Genomic DNA, 16,059 nt, shown 5'->3' with positions numbered 1-16,059 from the left:
TTCATTCATTATTTTATTCAATCATTTATTTTTCTTATATTTACAATTCGACCACAGATTACATGGAATTGGCAAACGTTCCGTTGAGACGAGTCTGTCTGATGACAGGGAAAAGTATAAATATGATACGCGTGTTCCTCTCATTTGAATGTGACCCTGCTTAATTTAAAGACTAACATACATCTGCAACAGCCAGGGGCGGATGGGCCCGGCGGGCAGCCGGGCATTTGCCCGGTGGGCCGCCTCTGTTTGGGCCGCAGTGAATTTTAATATTAAATAGTGAAAAAAAAGTTTTTCTTTCCTTTTCGTTCTTTCCTCTTTTCTTTTAAAAAAAATCTATGGCAATATCATAATAATTTGGTACATTTTTCAACGATTTATAAGAAAATCGCTGCAAGAAAAGCAAAGGTTACAAAATTAAGATATAAAAAACAATATCTCTACAAACTCATGCTGTAAGTAATAAGATAATTTTCTGTGTGTCGGGCCGATAAGATAATTTTTTTTCATAACTGCCCAGGACCTTCTAAAGTCTTTAACGACTGCCTCCGGTTCGTATGGGATAATGAACACGTCAAGGCTGGGCCGTCACCAGAGGAGACGGCCGAACCGAAGCTGACAATTTTAATTCAGTGAAGACTAAAATAATAATAATAATAATAATAATAATAATAATAATAATAATAATAATAATAAATAAATAAATAAATACAAGGAAAATATAAAACGTTCTCAGTGTTAAAAAATTGAAATACTAATAATAAAATAACATCAGGTGGAATTCCAGTGAAAAAACAGTAATTTTCAGCAAAATTTTAAAAGAAAATGAAATTTTTGAATATTTAGCAATTAAACCTTTGAATATTATTTAGGAACATCCACGTTTCTTCATTTTAATTTACCTAACTGAAGGTCGCTGAAATGTATGTTTCGAACATTTTTTTGACGAAAAAAAGTATGCAGTACGGAGTACATAGCACAAACCCATGACAAGCTTCAGCTTAATACAAGAAATAGATAGATAAATAACCATGACCATTTCATAGGGGACGCCGAAGCATGTTTTGACTAGAAAAACAATTAAAACGCTGTAAGGGAGATTTGAAATATAGTAATGAATAGTCACACCAGTAGTTCTAAGTGTTTGAATCTACGAAACGAAAGTAAACCAAAACTTTTATCAAGAGATTTAGGAGACATGATAGTTAAAATAAAATAAAGTTGGGATAAGAAAACTTACGGTGTCACTCAAAAGTACCACATCAGTCCAAAATGGTAAAAGATTATTTTAATGAATTCCTAAAGCTTTAATTTCAAACATACACAAACATCAAGCTGGAAGTTGAAAATTTCGCTATGGAAAAACCAAAGAATTAAAATGGTCTTGGAAAAAAATACTGAGGGAGGTTTTCCCACAACATTTGTATCAACAATTTAAATGAAAGAACATAGGGACTTAGCCAAGAATGGGGAAGGGAGGGGGGAGCCGAACCTTATCCTCGAACCTTATCCCTTCCTTTTACACCACCAAAAAGCATGAAAACGTGTTTTAAAACATTTATTTTGAAAGAGTGCTGTGGAAGAGTTTCCAGATCGGAACCTTGTCCCTTCTTCTATCGCCTACCGCCATCAAAGACAGCATACAATTTTTATTCAGGACTTCAAATTCGAAAAGTTTACAGAAGAGTGATTACCTAAATCCTGCAGAAACGTCTCTACTCCATCCTTAAAGATCACCAAAAATTTAGTTTTTAGGACTTCATTTAGAAAATTTTCAGAGGTCACCTACCCTCTCCTCCCTCTTTTATCCTAAAAGATGGTCTGAAATTTCATTTTTGGGGCTCCAAAGCAAAGGCTATCCTCAACTGCATTTAAGAATTCAAATTTCGCGAAATTACCAAAGGAGCATAATCGAACAGCTTCACCGACTAACATTACCAAAAATCGTCTAAAAACTGAATTTTAAAAGCTATAACTTCGAAAATTTTCGTTGGAGCATTCTCAACACGATCACCAGCATCATTAAAGGTCATCTTAAATTTCTTTTTATGGGCTTCAATTTCTAAAGATTTCAGGGGAGGTCTCCCGAAAACTCCTCCCGTTCACGTAATTGAAAATCGACAAAAATAACGCTTTTTAAGCTTTAACTTTGAAAAATTGTCGATCCCCTTTACGTTATTAAAGAAGAGCTGAAATCCCATTTCCAAAGATAGTCTAATCCTGCCATTTTAGAGTGGAAAATTACAATAGTTTGCAAAGTTAGTCACCTATCTTTAACATAGTCCGTGATACAGCTTCAGCGCTTTAGAAGTTTCAAGTTCGAAAAATCACCGGAAAAGTGCCCATGAACACCCCCCCCCCCCTCAACTTAATGCAAAGATCGCCTAAAAGGCATTAAGATTATACAAATCAGAAAAAAATGTTTAAAACGTCGGGCTCCGAATTTCTCCTTTCCGAATCATCACCAAAAACCGTCTAAAGCCGCGTTTTTAGAGCTACAATTTCGCGAAAATTCTCCGGGAAAGGCCTCGAAATTTCTCCTTCCCTTAAAACACCAAAGATCGCTTCAAGTCCATGTTTAAGACTACAAACTCGAAACTATTTCCGGTGTGAAACCCCCGGAGTGAATATTGTATTTACGATTAGGTTCAGGTTGTCAATACTACTAATTACTTGCTCTTAACCCAGAAGCTGAATTCATTCTTTACCTCTTTATCTAAGATTAGTTTGAAATAATTAAATGACTGCCCATTTCATACACGGGAAGTGTAAAAGGTAGAAGGTTTTTTTGTGATTTCGCGACGGGCATAAATCCAGAAGATATCTGCTGATGTTAACACAGGGCTAATGTTTCCTTGATGGCTTAACATGTCCTCCACTTGAAGCCCTACCTTCCTTTTTAGCTAATACACCATCTGCTCCTCAGAAGATTCTTTACCTTATCCATTTTCCTCCGCCATCAAAGATAGCATATACGTATGTTCTTAAAACTGAAAATTTCAACAATTTTCTTGGGGATCGCTTCTAAATCCTCTTCTAATATCATTAAGGATCTTCTGAATTTTTGTTTTGCACGTTCATTACAATTATACATTCTGTTTTCACGCGATATCACATAAAAAGTTCCCCCTGTTCAAGCGTTATTGCAAGGTGTGCCTACAGAGACAGTCTTGGGCGGGGAGAGGGGGTTCAGTTTATCGTTAACAAATTTGTTAAAGAACAAATTTCAAGAAACATACCTTCACCCCAAAAGCGTCAATTATCTTCTAAGTTTGCGCTTAGGGAACTTCAATTGAGAAATTTTGCTTACAGAGAAATCCTGAACCCAACACCTTCTCCTAGTGTTTCCAAAGATAAGTTTTACATGCGTTTTTAAGACTCTAATTTCGAAAATTTTCTTGAGAAATTCTCCAATTCCTCCACCCCCCCCCCCCCCCCCCGTGCAAACATCGTTCAAGATCATTTAAAAATAGTTTAACATTGCGTTTTTGGAGCTATAATTTCGAAAATGTTCCCCGAATTCCCAATTATCTACATGACTATTAAAGTTTTTACTTTGCAAGTGTTCGTATTACTAATTCTTTTTCTCCACATTCGTAAAACGCAATTCTCCTAATTTGACTCATCAGACTCTAGTGATGACTCCCTCCTCAAACTAGAAGCTAGGTCCATTATTTCTTTTACATTTGAAAATTTGGTGGGGGGGGGGTGCGTCTCCTCTTCAAAGAGTAACTCTTAAAGGGCTGGCCGGTCTATACATGCCAGGGCCGGTTCATACTGTCCCATCCGCCACTGGCAACAGCTGGGATTCCTAAAAATTATTAGATTCGTCCATTTCCGCCAGTAAACCGGAAGTTTGCCTTTCCATCTAATCCGTGGTCAAACTATTTGAATATATTTATTCATTCGGTTATGTTTTCAGTATTTATTCATTTATTTGATGAATATTTTAATAATAAAAAAAATGTTTTGCTTGAAAAATATTTTATTTTTTACTTTACCCAGTACAAAAAAAAAGTTTTTTACTTTTTTATTACTTTATTTTATTTTGTTTATTTTATTTTATTTTATAATTTTTTTTTTTTTTTTGGAAGGTGAAAATTTTAGCTAAAAATACGTAACAACATATCAATGCTGATTTTGCTCAAAATATACTACTTGTTCCTACTTTATGGACTGTAATTTTCCAGTCTAAGTTCGAATTTATGCATTTAAAGTAAAGTAAGTTATCTTAATTATATGACTTTTCCCTACGTTTCCCTACTTGGTTGTTTTTTCCTACATTCGGTTAACAGTAACTTCTTTAAATTTCACAAAACAGTTTTTCGTTACATATAAAATGGAAAGCTAAATGGGGACTCGCATGTAACCTATTTAATCAAAGAAATAAAACGAACAGAGTTAACCTTTAAAAATTTAAAGCACACATCAATTGAACATGAAACATTTCCTAAAAGAGATGAAATGTAATAAAGATCACATTTAATTAGAGTAGGGAAAAATATGTCCTGCAAATGACAGTTTTAAACTTAAAATAACTGGAGTTTTTCGAGCAACGTATTACCTGTACAACGTGTTACCCTCTTCAGCTACATAAACTTCCTTGAATATTCACTTAAAGCAGTAACATTGTTTAAAACATAATAATTAAAGTTTTCTATTTTCCATTTATATTAATTTTAGTCTTTGTAATCTACATGTACGCATTCAGTGTGGCTACTTGGCATTGGATTTTTTTATCGACAGGAATAATTCAACCAGGAAGTTCTATTCTTTTATAAAGAGAAAAAAAAAAAATTTTCAAAAAGTTGACAGCATTTACTGTACGACTGAATTCTCATTGTTGCTTATGGTTTATTGCTAAGGTGATAGCCATTTAAATACCTTACTTTTGAAGAACCCTTGACATTGAAAGTGAAGTTAAATAGTCTTGCTTTAACATCTTCATTCATTTTTGAATTTTGTTTTCCAGCAAAAAAATCTCAAAGGGAAAGTAAGTGAAAGTAAGTAAGTGCAAGTTCTGGGGAGTATGGTACCCATATTTTTTTGTCTTGTCACCAAAGCTGCAGGTCGTTTTTTATTCTCGTGATTTGCACCTAGTTGATAGCGATCTCATACTAAACGCTTTTCTTAACCTTAACTCTCCTATTTTTACTTATTCCTCACTTCAGATTTTTTTTTTTTTTTTTTTTTGCGAGAATATAATTCAATGACGCAGACACCTTCATTAGAGATCTTAAACTGATTATGAGCGATTGAGCTATACTGTTACCTGAACCCGAAATCAAATGTAGAATCAGAGGCTTTTTAATATGAATAATTACAACGAAGTAACTACAATTTACCTCTTTCGAGAAAAACTTAATGGATTAATATTTTTTTCACGATTTTTGGAGAATGTAAAGGTTTGGTTCAGAGTCGTAGTTGTTTGATTTTAATAAGTTTTGTGGGAGGAGGACAAGAAATCCACCTTGACTCTTGGTGACCCTGATTAAAAGAATCTATGTTTTATTCGAACAAAAACTTTCAACAAACGTGAAACAATTTGCTAATTTTTTTATTATCTGGTTGTTGTATTCATTCCAGTTTTTTTCCATGTATGACAGTAATAGAACATCTTTTAAATATGCAATATAATGAATGCAATTTCACCGGAAACAAATTGGGTTTTTTACTATTGCTTCTGGATGAGTCAATAAAAATAAAAAGTAAGCCTTAAAATTTCTCAGTGTTCTTTAAAACTACAGTAGAACCTCGTTTATCTAGCCCCCGTTTATCCGGATTTCCGGTTAATCCGGGCCACATTTGAAGCGTTTTAAAACATTTTATACTCACTAATAATAATCTTAAAAATATGATAGCAAGAACGGAATAATGAACAAACCTTTCTGTTAACTCCTGCATAGAACGTATAATAATAAATAATAGCAATATAACTAACATCATGGCATACATTGGATCATCAGTCTGATAAAACTGCAGTTGAACTACCCCGGCAAAGAAAATGACACAACACAAAACTTGAGAAAATTTACAATCAATAGCTACAGATTTAAAATCCAAATTTAATGTTCTTTCTTGCCATAAAACTCGCACACAGTTAGCTTACATACCTGGTGCGTGGGGGCGTAAAAACGATTATTTCCACTACTGAAACATCTTTTAAATTTTCATAATATAGAAGATAAACTTTCGAATTTTAAGTATGCATTATGAATTTAGACAAGAAAAAATTCCCAATGAACAACAGATCAAAATGTTTTTACGCGTATTGTAATATTTGAGACACGAAATCTCTAAAATCTATTCTATAGCATAAAACCTTGATTTTCCCTATTTTTTTTGAGTTGTGTCACTTTTTTTGCCGGGGTGCGAAGTGATAAACGGTTTGCGGGAAGGGATCCTATGTAATTTTGTTATGAAGCATTGTATTTGCTGTAATGAAAGATTAGTTGGCTTACTCAATTTAAAAAAAAAAAATGGATTATACTTACCAACGACAGCGACGGATGCGAAGCAGGAGTCTCCGCCCCCCTCATTTTCGACACTGACGACGTACTTGCCGCTATCGTCTGCAGTCACATCGTTCACTGTAACCACGGACATCTCGCGACCCTCCAGAGTGGACAAGCGACCCTCCTCTCGCAACACACGACCCTGCGGAAGCAGAGAAGAGACAAGTGTCAACGAAAGGGGGGAAAAAATCCCTCTGATGAGGAAAGAGAAATCTCTCTCCGCACTAAGGGATAAAATGCTTGATGACGTATGCCGACTTGCTTTGTATTTCTCTTTCTTCACGATGGTTATTCCGCGTAGTAAGTGACGAAGCGCTCAGATTACTTCATAAGTGGTTCCAGAAATAAAAGAGTAATATAACTCCGTAAAAATACGATAGTGTAGAAATTGTACTGATTTCTTAAAAGCAAACAGAGTTAATGTTCAACGGAAGCATTTCAAAAGTGTCTGTAGTGAATTTAGAGTCTCAACAACGAGAGGAGCTTTTGAATTTTTGTTTACCATTTGTCTCATTGTGATTTAAAGTTGGTCCGGAAGAGAGCAACATTACCATTCCCTCCCCTATTATAATGAATCAATTGGCAAAGCATTACTGAAAGTCCAAATATAAATATTATATAAGAATTTACTGGAAGACATTCTCTAAATTTAGCCATCATTTTCATAATTAATCGTTCATTAATTATGCTTCTCTACTGTGTTTTCTTTAATTATTCAAAAGTTTAAAGTTTTACATTGGAAAAACGTAATCATTTATTTCTCCTTGATGAGAGAATACATAGGATTAAATAACAGAAAAATGAGTAAAATCAAAATGGAGATTTACATATTTTTTACCAGGCTATTTACAGTCTTCTTTAGAACCGAAAAATTGTCCTTTTTTTTTTAACTTTTGATTTTTCTTTCTTCTTTTTTTTTTCTTTTTTTTTAATGAACATAAATTTTTAAATGAGTGGGAAAAATTGTAATTGTTTTAAATGATTTTGATGCGTTTGATGTCAATTTGACGAGTGAATAGCACAATCTTCCAGGTAGGTTTCAAAAAGGCTATGAATTTTTGCATGTAGTTCGATGAAGCAGGGAAGATAAAATCAGAATATGTACCTTTCTTTCTCTCACTTCAAAAAAAATGTTAAACTTAAAACTCAAGAAATCAAAATTTTAAAAGGGAAAATAGACCAAACACTACGGTGAAAAATAGACCAGCTACATAAAACAGTTTTGATCGTAAGGTACAAGGAAAATGTTTACTTCAGAAGAAAGTAGATCTAACCGATCATTGATGATCTACGGGCTAGGGAGGGTTTGGGACCTAAAGCGGGGCCGGACAGTCGAAGATGACAAACTGCTTACAGAAATTCTGCAGATTTCTGCATACTCTTAGCCGATTTTCTGCAAATATCTACAAAATAAGAAGAAAATTTTCACGAGTTCTACATAATTTTAACTTTTTTTCTAATTCGAAGTAAATCTTAAGTTTCCAAAAGTGACAATTATCCGGCTCAAAATTCGAAACTTTTGAACGAAAATAATTACATGATGATTTTACAAAATTGCTAATAATTCAAAGATATGGTGCTGCCAAATGCTCAGATATCAGCGATTTTGTATCAAATTCTCTTTTGAAACGAAAATGCCGACTTTTGAGCCGAATAAACGTCTTTTGCGGAGACTCTAGAATTACTTCTAATTTAGGAAATCTGAAGAACTGTAACAGATTCATTAAAATTACTTATTCAGTTTGAACATATTTACAGAAATCTGAGTGTGAGCAGAAAATTTGCTTGTCTTACACTGCCCCCACCCCACCAATCCTTCTTTCTCTTTATTTATTTATTTGTGTTCTTAACGCTTCCTCGCAAGTTGATCGCTCAAGGATTGACTATTTAAGTTCTCTTTCCAGAAAAAAAAAATCTAAAAAAAAATCAGTTGCAGACCCACAGTTGTTGTAAGAAATGGAAAAGGGCTCTCAATTAAGTTAAAATCGTATTTTGTCTTATAATTATGTTTCAAAATATATAAAAATTTAAAGGTTAAGATTCGCTATTGTTAACAGTCTTGGTTTGCAAAAATATCTTTATTTTCGAAAAATATTCTGTTAGCTTTCCCGCCAAAATATAAATTTCTTATAACTCATGCGCGAGAGGCTTCAGAGATTGCGACTCCGTTCATGCTATTAAGTACTATTTCTGAAAAGAAAAGTCCGATGATCTTCTCCCAGAACACAGCTGTGCAAACGAGGAACTCTTTCTTCTACGCTCTCATTAATTTGCTCAAGAGCTTTCGCACCAATGACTCATTTTTCTTTGCAGTTGGACTAAAAAAAAATGTCCAGCAAACGAGTTGAATTATTCGCTGCAAGTTAAATGGATTGTATGGAAACTATACTGCCGTGCTAAGTGCAAAAGTTTATCTGTATCTGAGCTGAAAATGAGAAACTGCTATTTCTCTCTCTCAAGATTTACTCCGCCAGATATTTGATTCAGAATATACTTTTTAAGAATTTTTCCTAAATACTTCCCAGTCACAAATGATCATAAAACATTGCGAAAAGGTAAAATATGCTATAAAAAACCACCTCATGACAATAACTAAATTTTGCAAAAAAGTGCTGATACGACTTCTGTGCTTAGCACGTCAATATTCCGCGAAAACAGCATGAGCAACGCGAGACTGCAGCTATGTCATGGTAACAGATTTTTTAACTTGTCCCTTGTTTTATTTATTGATTTTAGTTCTTATTTTTATTCATTTAGTTTATTTATGTCTTTATTTTTAGCGATATTTTGTAGAAGCACTAAGCCTTCTTTCATACTTTTTTTTCTTATATTTTTACGGGTAAGTAGGCTAGAACAAAAAAGGAAAAATAGTGCCAGAGTTTTCAAATCGGGCCAAAAAGGGGGGTTAGGTTATAAAGGGGGGCTTTTAGGGGGAAGGGACTAGTTGGAAAGCCCTGTGGGAACCTCAACGATTTATTTTGTATTTAAAAAAAAAATCTATGCCAATTTTAGCCGCAAGGCAAAATATGTGATTTAAATTTGTGAGAAACGAATTCAAGTTCAATAACATTTATCATTATAACTACCACTTTTATTACTTGTTTTATCGAAAATGAATTATCTAGCCTGTTTCATTTAGAAAAAATCTTAGAAAACTTACAAGAATAATGAACATGAAATGCAGAACATAAAGCTATTGCTTCTAAAACAAGAATGAACTACAGTATGTCATTACAAAATTTACATTGACACATTTCTACGTTTCACTTTTATTTATGTATTTATTTATTTGTTTATTTCTTTTTATTTATTTATTGAATTAAAAAAATTACCCAAAAAAGTAAGCGTCATTCAAATTATTTTCATAAATAATAATCTGGCTTTAAAAACACCCCAAAAACACATCAGAAACACAGTTAAAACTACAAATAAAAACGTACTTACGTTTGCAGTTTCAGCGAAATTTGACAGTTGCTCGAAAAATTTTCTCGTGAGTAAAATATTCCAAACAAAGTTATTTACTACGTCCGCTACAGCAAAGTTTTGTACTGAATTATCCCCAAAATGTTTACAAGTCTAGTTTTCTGTGCATTTGGTGAAGTACGAAAACATCAGCTGGAACCAAGTTCAAAGCACTACGTCTGTTCTTGAAGATAAGAACATTTCTGAAAGTGTTGCTTCTTTTTTAGAGAGCAAGAAAACGTCAAAAATAATATCAATAAATAAAACAGGGCGATAACATTCTCTTGAAGGGTCTGTCAGAGGTCGTTAAAAGGATTGCTTTTTTTTTCTCCCTCTCCCTCTCTTCTTTTTTTCTTGCTTTCTGTATTTATTTTTTTAACCACATTTTTAGTTTTCTATACAAAAAACGAGGCAAAGGGGTGTATCACGTATTTTTCAGTAACATTAATATTTTAGCAAAAAAATGGAGTCTGATAACTGAATAGGCCTACGAGGTCGTGATCTAGGGCCCGCAATTTTTAGGGGCAACGAAATAGCTAACATTGTTTTAACCAGTGCCTAAAATTATAAGGTTTGACGAAATTGGGGCCCCGAAAAAGTGCTTTGCCACTTCCCATCCAACATCTAAATTGGGTCCTGAATATATGTGTTTAAAATATGAGCAAAAAAAAGAGTTAAAAAATGTATAATACATTTTCAATTACTCAATTTTCAATGCTCATTATGAATGTAATAAGCAATGTATTCAACCCTTATTGCTCCACAATGAAAGACATTGTTTGAGACGAAATTCTACTAAAATTATAATAATTAATATTATTAATATTTAAATATAACATCAAATATGTTTTTGTTCTGTCTCAACGAGCTGTAGGATATATGATACCTTCGTTTTGATTCCATATAATTTTAAGGCAATATTCAACTACATAATTTAACTTTAACAGAATCCAAAGCATTTTTCAGAAAAAAATAACAATAATAATAATAATCCAAGGTTACTTCAAAAATCGCGAATAAAGAAACAACTAAAGTGATAAGGTTAAATAACTTCTTTCTTGGAGACGGCCGAGCTTATAAACTCAAATTTGAATCTTGTCCTCCTTCTCAGTTTCTTTTTTCACGTGCTCAATCAATTTACATGTGGGTGAGACACTTTTACGTATATATTTGCACTTAGTTCTCAGATTTTTAAACTTTGGTTTTTACTCTTCATATAGGATCAGTAGCAGCGGTGCGGGGGAGAGTACCCCCCCCCCCACACACACTTATTATGGTTCATTTATTTATTTTATTTTCCAATTTAGGAATTAAAACTAGAATCATATAAAAAGGACAGAAATGTCAAAACATTTAGATCATGATTATTTGTTTTACTTTGAATATCTGTTTATGAAACATCATATTAGTTTAAGCAATCATTGTATAGATATGAGTAAATCAATTGTTTACCTAAAACAAGCCATACTTCCTTAATGAAATTATTACCAAGTGTTTGTGACATCTCAAAAAACTTCGGTGCAATTAATGCAAGTCTAATTCGTGTCTAAGTGTTTCTTTGGGAAAAGTTACTGTGTACATAATTCATCAAAATCTTAAGAAAAACGTTAAGTTAAGCTGTTAAATTTGCATCAATTACCACTCATATGCTCTAAAAACCAGCCTTAGCAAAATTTTGTACTTTTTTCCCTCTTTTTTTTTCTTTGATTTTTTTTTGATACAGCTAAAAATCCAGTAGATTTTAATTGTCGTTTTTTCTCCCCCCCCCCCCCACTTCTCAGTCTCAATCGCCACCTCTGTATAGGAGTGCTAAACGAACCATCACGTATCATAGTACAAAGCACTAGATTTTTAAAACTTTGTTTGTATTTAGGAAAAAAAATGCCTCCTACGTGATGCCAAAATTTTAGTAATTTGATACCTTGTGTACATACACAGTTTTGATACATACATAATGATTCCACAAACACAAAAAAAATTAAAAGTCAAATTTTAAAGTTTACTCAAAGATGTCATACACATGCTAATGGATTTAGCTATCTGTCGTGCATTCAGCGAGAAATGATGGTAGATGTAAACAAAGCAACATGACACTTGGTTAATACCGTTGTCTGCTTGGCACTAGGCGTTGTAAAGTGCGCCAATCATATAAGCGGAATGAACAGAAAAGCTAAAATTCATTCCATATAGCGAGCAGTTCATGAAAGTGGCAAATGTTGGCGCCAAACGGCACCCCTCTTTGCTAACTTCCGCAATCACTTCTCCCTGAATGCACTATACAAATGCACAGTACAACTGGAAACTTTACTTACACCTTTCATCCAAGTAACCTTCGGCTGTGGGTGCCCCGAGAAGGAGATGGCCAGAGTGACAGATTCCCCTCTGAGGACGGTCACGCTCTGAGGGCCCTTGACGATCCTCGCCGGACACTCAGTTGGAGAAGACACCCTCTGAGGATCTAGATCCAGGGATTCTGGAGGAGGACTCTTTGCCTCCAGAAAGGACTCGCATTCCTCCTCGATGAGATCCCCAGAATACCTGAAAGCATTTATAAGATTATCATAAAAATATGAACAGAGCCTGATTACCGCACACACCATTTAAGCCTGGGGTTCCATGTTCTCATCGAGACCCAAAGATTTGTGTCAAGCATTAAAACCATACAAACACTACATGTATTTCAAAAAATATATGTTAAAAAATTAATGATTTATAAATATACCACGGCAAATTTCAGATAGCTGGCCTAAAATTACAATTTGGTTTATTCACATGTTTTGTTAAAACTATAATTCTAGTGCATATAGTTATCATTAAAAAATGAAACCACCTACCGAAAAACAATAACAGCGTCCGACAAAGCCATGTCGTATATGTACCGTAGCCAAGCAACAAAAAAAAAAGGCGAGAAACGCGTCCTGCCTGTAAAGAGAAGCCAGCCCTTTGTGTGGACGATTGTTTTAAGAAGTTCCATAAACAATAAATTATTTTATTATTTATGGAACTACAAGTAAACAAGTATGAGGTATCTCGTAGATGGCGTCCCAGAAAAGAACGCAATCTACGAGTTATCTCGTAGTTGGCGTCCTAGAAAAGACCGCAATCTACAAGTTATCTCGTAGTTGGCAGTCAATGTGTTAAAAAAGAAAACTTTAAAGGATAATTTTTATTAAATCTTCTAGCAGTGGATTTATCATATCGGGTTCGCAAGAGACCTGTACGACCATAGGAGTCCCAAAAGGGGACTCAAAAACAAAGAGGCCCTCAAAAACACATTCTGATAGCCCCAAACCTGTAAATCAGCCATTGAATTCAGCCAAAGATTCTTCAGAGGACCTCTACATAATTGTGGGCCTTGGGCCTCACTTTCAGTTAGTCGGGCCATAAGCATACGAAATACATAAAGTACAGTAGAACCTCGCAATAAGGGAACCTAAGTGGACTCGATCTCCTAAATTGACGTGTCCCGTCCTCCGAGGGGTATGAGTTGATCCATGCAGGGCATTAACTCCAGTGGCGCCGACTCCATGGGGCCTGAGGGGGCCCGAGCCCCCTCAAAAATATTTTTGAGGGGACAGAGCCCCCTCAATAAATCAAGAAAAGTATTAGTTATATTATGTTTTCTAAACTCATAAATTTATCTTTTATTTTCCTTGTTTGAAAATAGTTTACTTCGTAAAATACATTCAGTAATGAGTTAAAACAAATAATTATTACGGTAGTAAGCAGGTAGTGTGAATATTGTTGGTGTTATAATAGTGCTACAAGCAGTCGGGTCTAGCTACGCCTCTGCCCCCCCCCTCCCCCCATTTTTTGAAAAAGTCGGCGTCTCTGGGAGTGCCTTTCCATCCAAGTCAAGTGTCCTTCCTACCTTATAATATCAATGCTTAGCTACGGCACTGCACGGCTCCCCACAAGATAGAACAAAAAAAATCTCTTGTAAGACAAGTGATATGATTTAAAAATTGAACCAGAAAATTTGTAAACAAATTTTTAAGATTCTTTTACTTTGAAAACGTCGTGTCACATACTGTTTATTTGTTAAAATTATACGTACCAGAAAATATGGCATTTTCAAGGTTCAAAAATCTGACCTTTATTTGGGGTGGGGACCTCCGAAGGATTACAAAACACCCTAAACCTCCGGTGATGTCCGGCCCCCTCAATAATTTTTGCAAGTCGGCGCCCCTGATTAACTCCGTATAATGTTATAACAAAAGTAAATTTTTAATATGTATGTAGAGCACTAAATAAAGTGCAGACTCATTCAAATTTAAAAGCTCATTCACTTAAAAATTTAAACTTAATCAAATATTTAGTAATAGCAGGAATTTTGCACCTTGTAGAAATCATTTTGAAGTAATTCGTTACATGAATTTGTCCCGTAATTTACAATGCAATACAATGTAAATTACAATAATCGGCATTCACACTTCAAGGTATTTATACAAAGCTTGTCATGTGTTGTGCATTATTCGTTGGTACTGAACCCACATGAATAATAATTTTAGTATTAAACTTTCAAACTTTCATCTATTAATTTCCAGATAAAAAGCGATCCATGAGTTCCAGTGAATTCAGTAGCTTTTATTCACGTTTGATACATTATTTCTTTGTAATTTCTGTCTGTGACCCTTAATCAAATTGCCCCTTAAATCAAAAGGCAATAAATTGAAGTCGCTATTCAAAAGGACTGGGACCAGAAAAAATGTCCGTTAAGCAGATGCGTCTCTTAAAGGAGGAACTACTGTAATAGGATGCTATGAAGATTACTTTATACATCATCCATTAACATCCTCAAAATAATAGTTGTTCCTAATCTTAATAACCTCAGTTTCAAATAATTCTCATTAATGTATTTAGTTAGGTACAAAGACAAAAAATATGAATGTATAATTAAATATCTATATTATACAAACTTAATATTTAAAAATAAAAAAATAGCAAAAAGCACACACACACAATTCCAGTTATGGCAGGAACTCCAAATTTTTAATGATTCGTTTTTGTTTATTGGCTACATTGTTTCCCGGGAAAGACAAGAAATCACTTTACTTTGACTGGCAAAAAGGAAGCATTGTAAAATCATACGAGAGTATGACCAGAGTGGCGTGATCCCTTAAGAGGTGTTGTGTAAGAAAGTAGTATATCGTTCTGGAACTTTTAGTGCTTCCTCCTCCATGCAACTTTACCAGCTATACTAGAAAATTAGGATAACGGCACCAGTAACAGACAGTCGTAATTTGGATTTAAATACCGTGAAGCACCGTTTATACGTTTTTGAGGGGACTGTATGAAAAAGCGTATAAATGAAAAAACGTATACAGTCGACTCCCGCTACAACACGATCCGACTTACGCGAAATGGCTATAACGCGAATTTTTCAGGAGCAACGAATTTTAGAGCTAAAGCGAATTTCTCTCTCTCAACACGAAAATATTTGGAAAGGAATGGTGATGCTAAGTTTCAGCTTTGTTATTGACTACTAAATATTGACTTCGCGAATGTACTTTCATCCTTTCCGCATCATTGACTGCGTAAGTTCCCACACACCGCACTATAAACATAGCTTTATTAGTGCTTAGTGTGTATATGTCACCACTCCTCATTTTTCATTTATTTATTCTAAATATGAAAGGTGATGAAATATTGTGGCACATAGGTACGCTGCCATCTAACGTTTGAAGATGGAAACGAAAAGCGAAAGTTTGCGGCAATTTAAGAAAAGGTAAAGATTCTTGATACGCACAGACCTTAGTTTTAATATGAAGCTCGCAGAGCAGTGTTTAAGCAAAATGCAAACAATATGAAATTCGAGTCTGCTCTTGTATTGTATATTTTAGTGACCCTGAAAGAGGGGTGTTACCGTAGGTGTAATCGTTATTAAAGTAAATGCGAAGCTACTGCATTTAAAATTATATTAGAATGACGATCAGATTGCGCAGCATAAATCATCATCTTCAATTTGTAAGTTATAAATGTAACTTATTGCATCTCATGTATAATAATCTTACCGTGCAGTCTTTTATTATTACTACATACTGTACGTACCATACTGTTTTATTTTTATGTCTCTCTCTCC

At 34.2% G+C, this 16,059-nt stretch overlaps 1 protein-coding gene across 3 annotated transcripts in view; it reads right to left on the bottom strand.

Moving 5' to 3' along the window:
* LOC129216161 (myosin light chain kinase, smooth muscle-like) overlaps positions 1–16,059 on the bottom strand; it is a 97,638-nt gene that overhangs the window by 31,980 nt on the left and 49,599 nt on the right. For all 3 annotated transcript variants that reach the window (XM_054850329.1, XM_054850328.1, XM_054850330.1), the window contains 2 exons: positions 12,290–12,515; positions 6,495–6,657 (listed from right to left, as the gene is read on the bottom strand). In XM_054850329.1, coding sequence (XP_054706304.1) covers positions 6,495–6,657; positions 12,290–12,515 — 389 coding nt within the window. The remainder of the gene's footprint in view (positions 1–6,494; positions 6,658–12,289; positions 12,516–16,059) is intronic.

The sequence above is a fragment of the Uloborus diversus genome, chromosome 2, assembly GCF_026930045.1.
Source record: "Uloborus diversus isolate 005 chromosome 2, Udiv.v.3.1, whole genome shotgun sequence".
NCBI classification, from domain to species: Eukaryota; Metazoa; Arthropoda; class Arachnida; order Araneae; family Uloboridae; genus Uloborus; species Uloborus diversus.
Note: the sequence above shows the minus strand (reverse complement) of the source record. Positions and strands in the feature narration are given on the sequence as shown.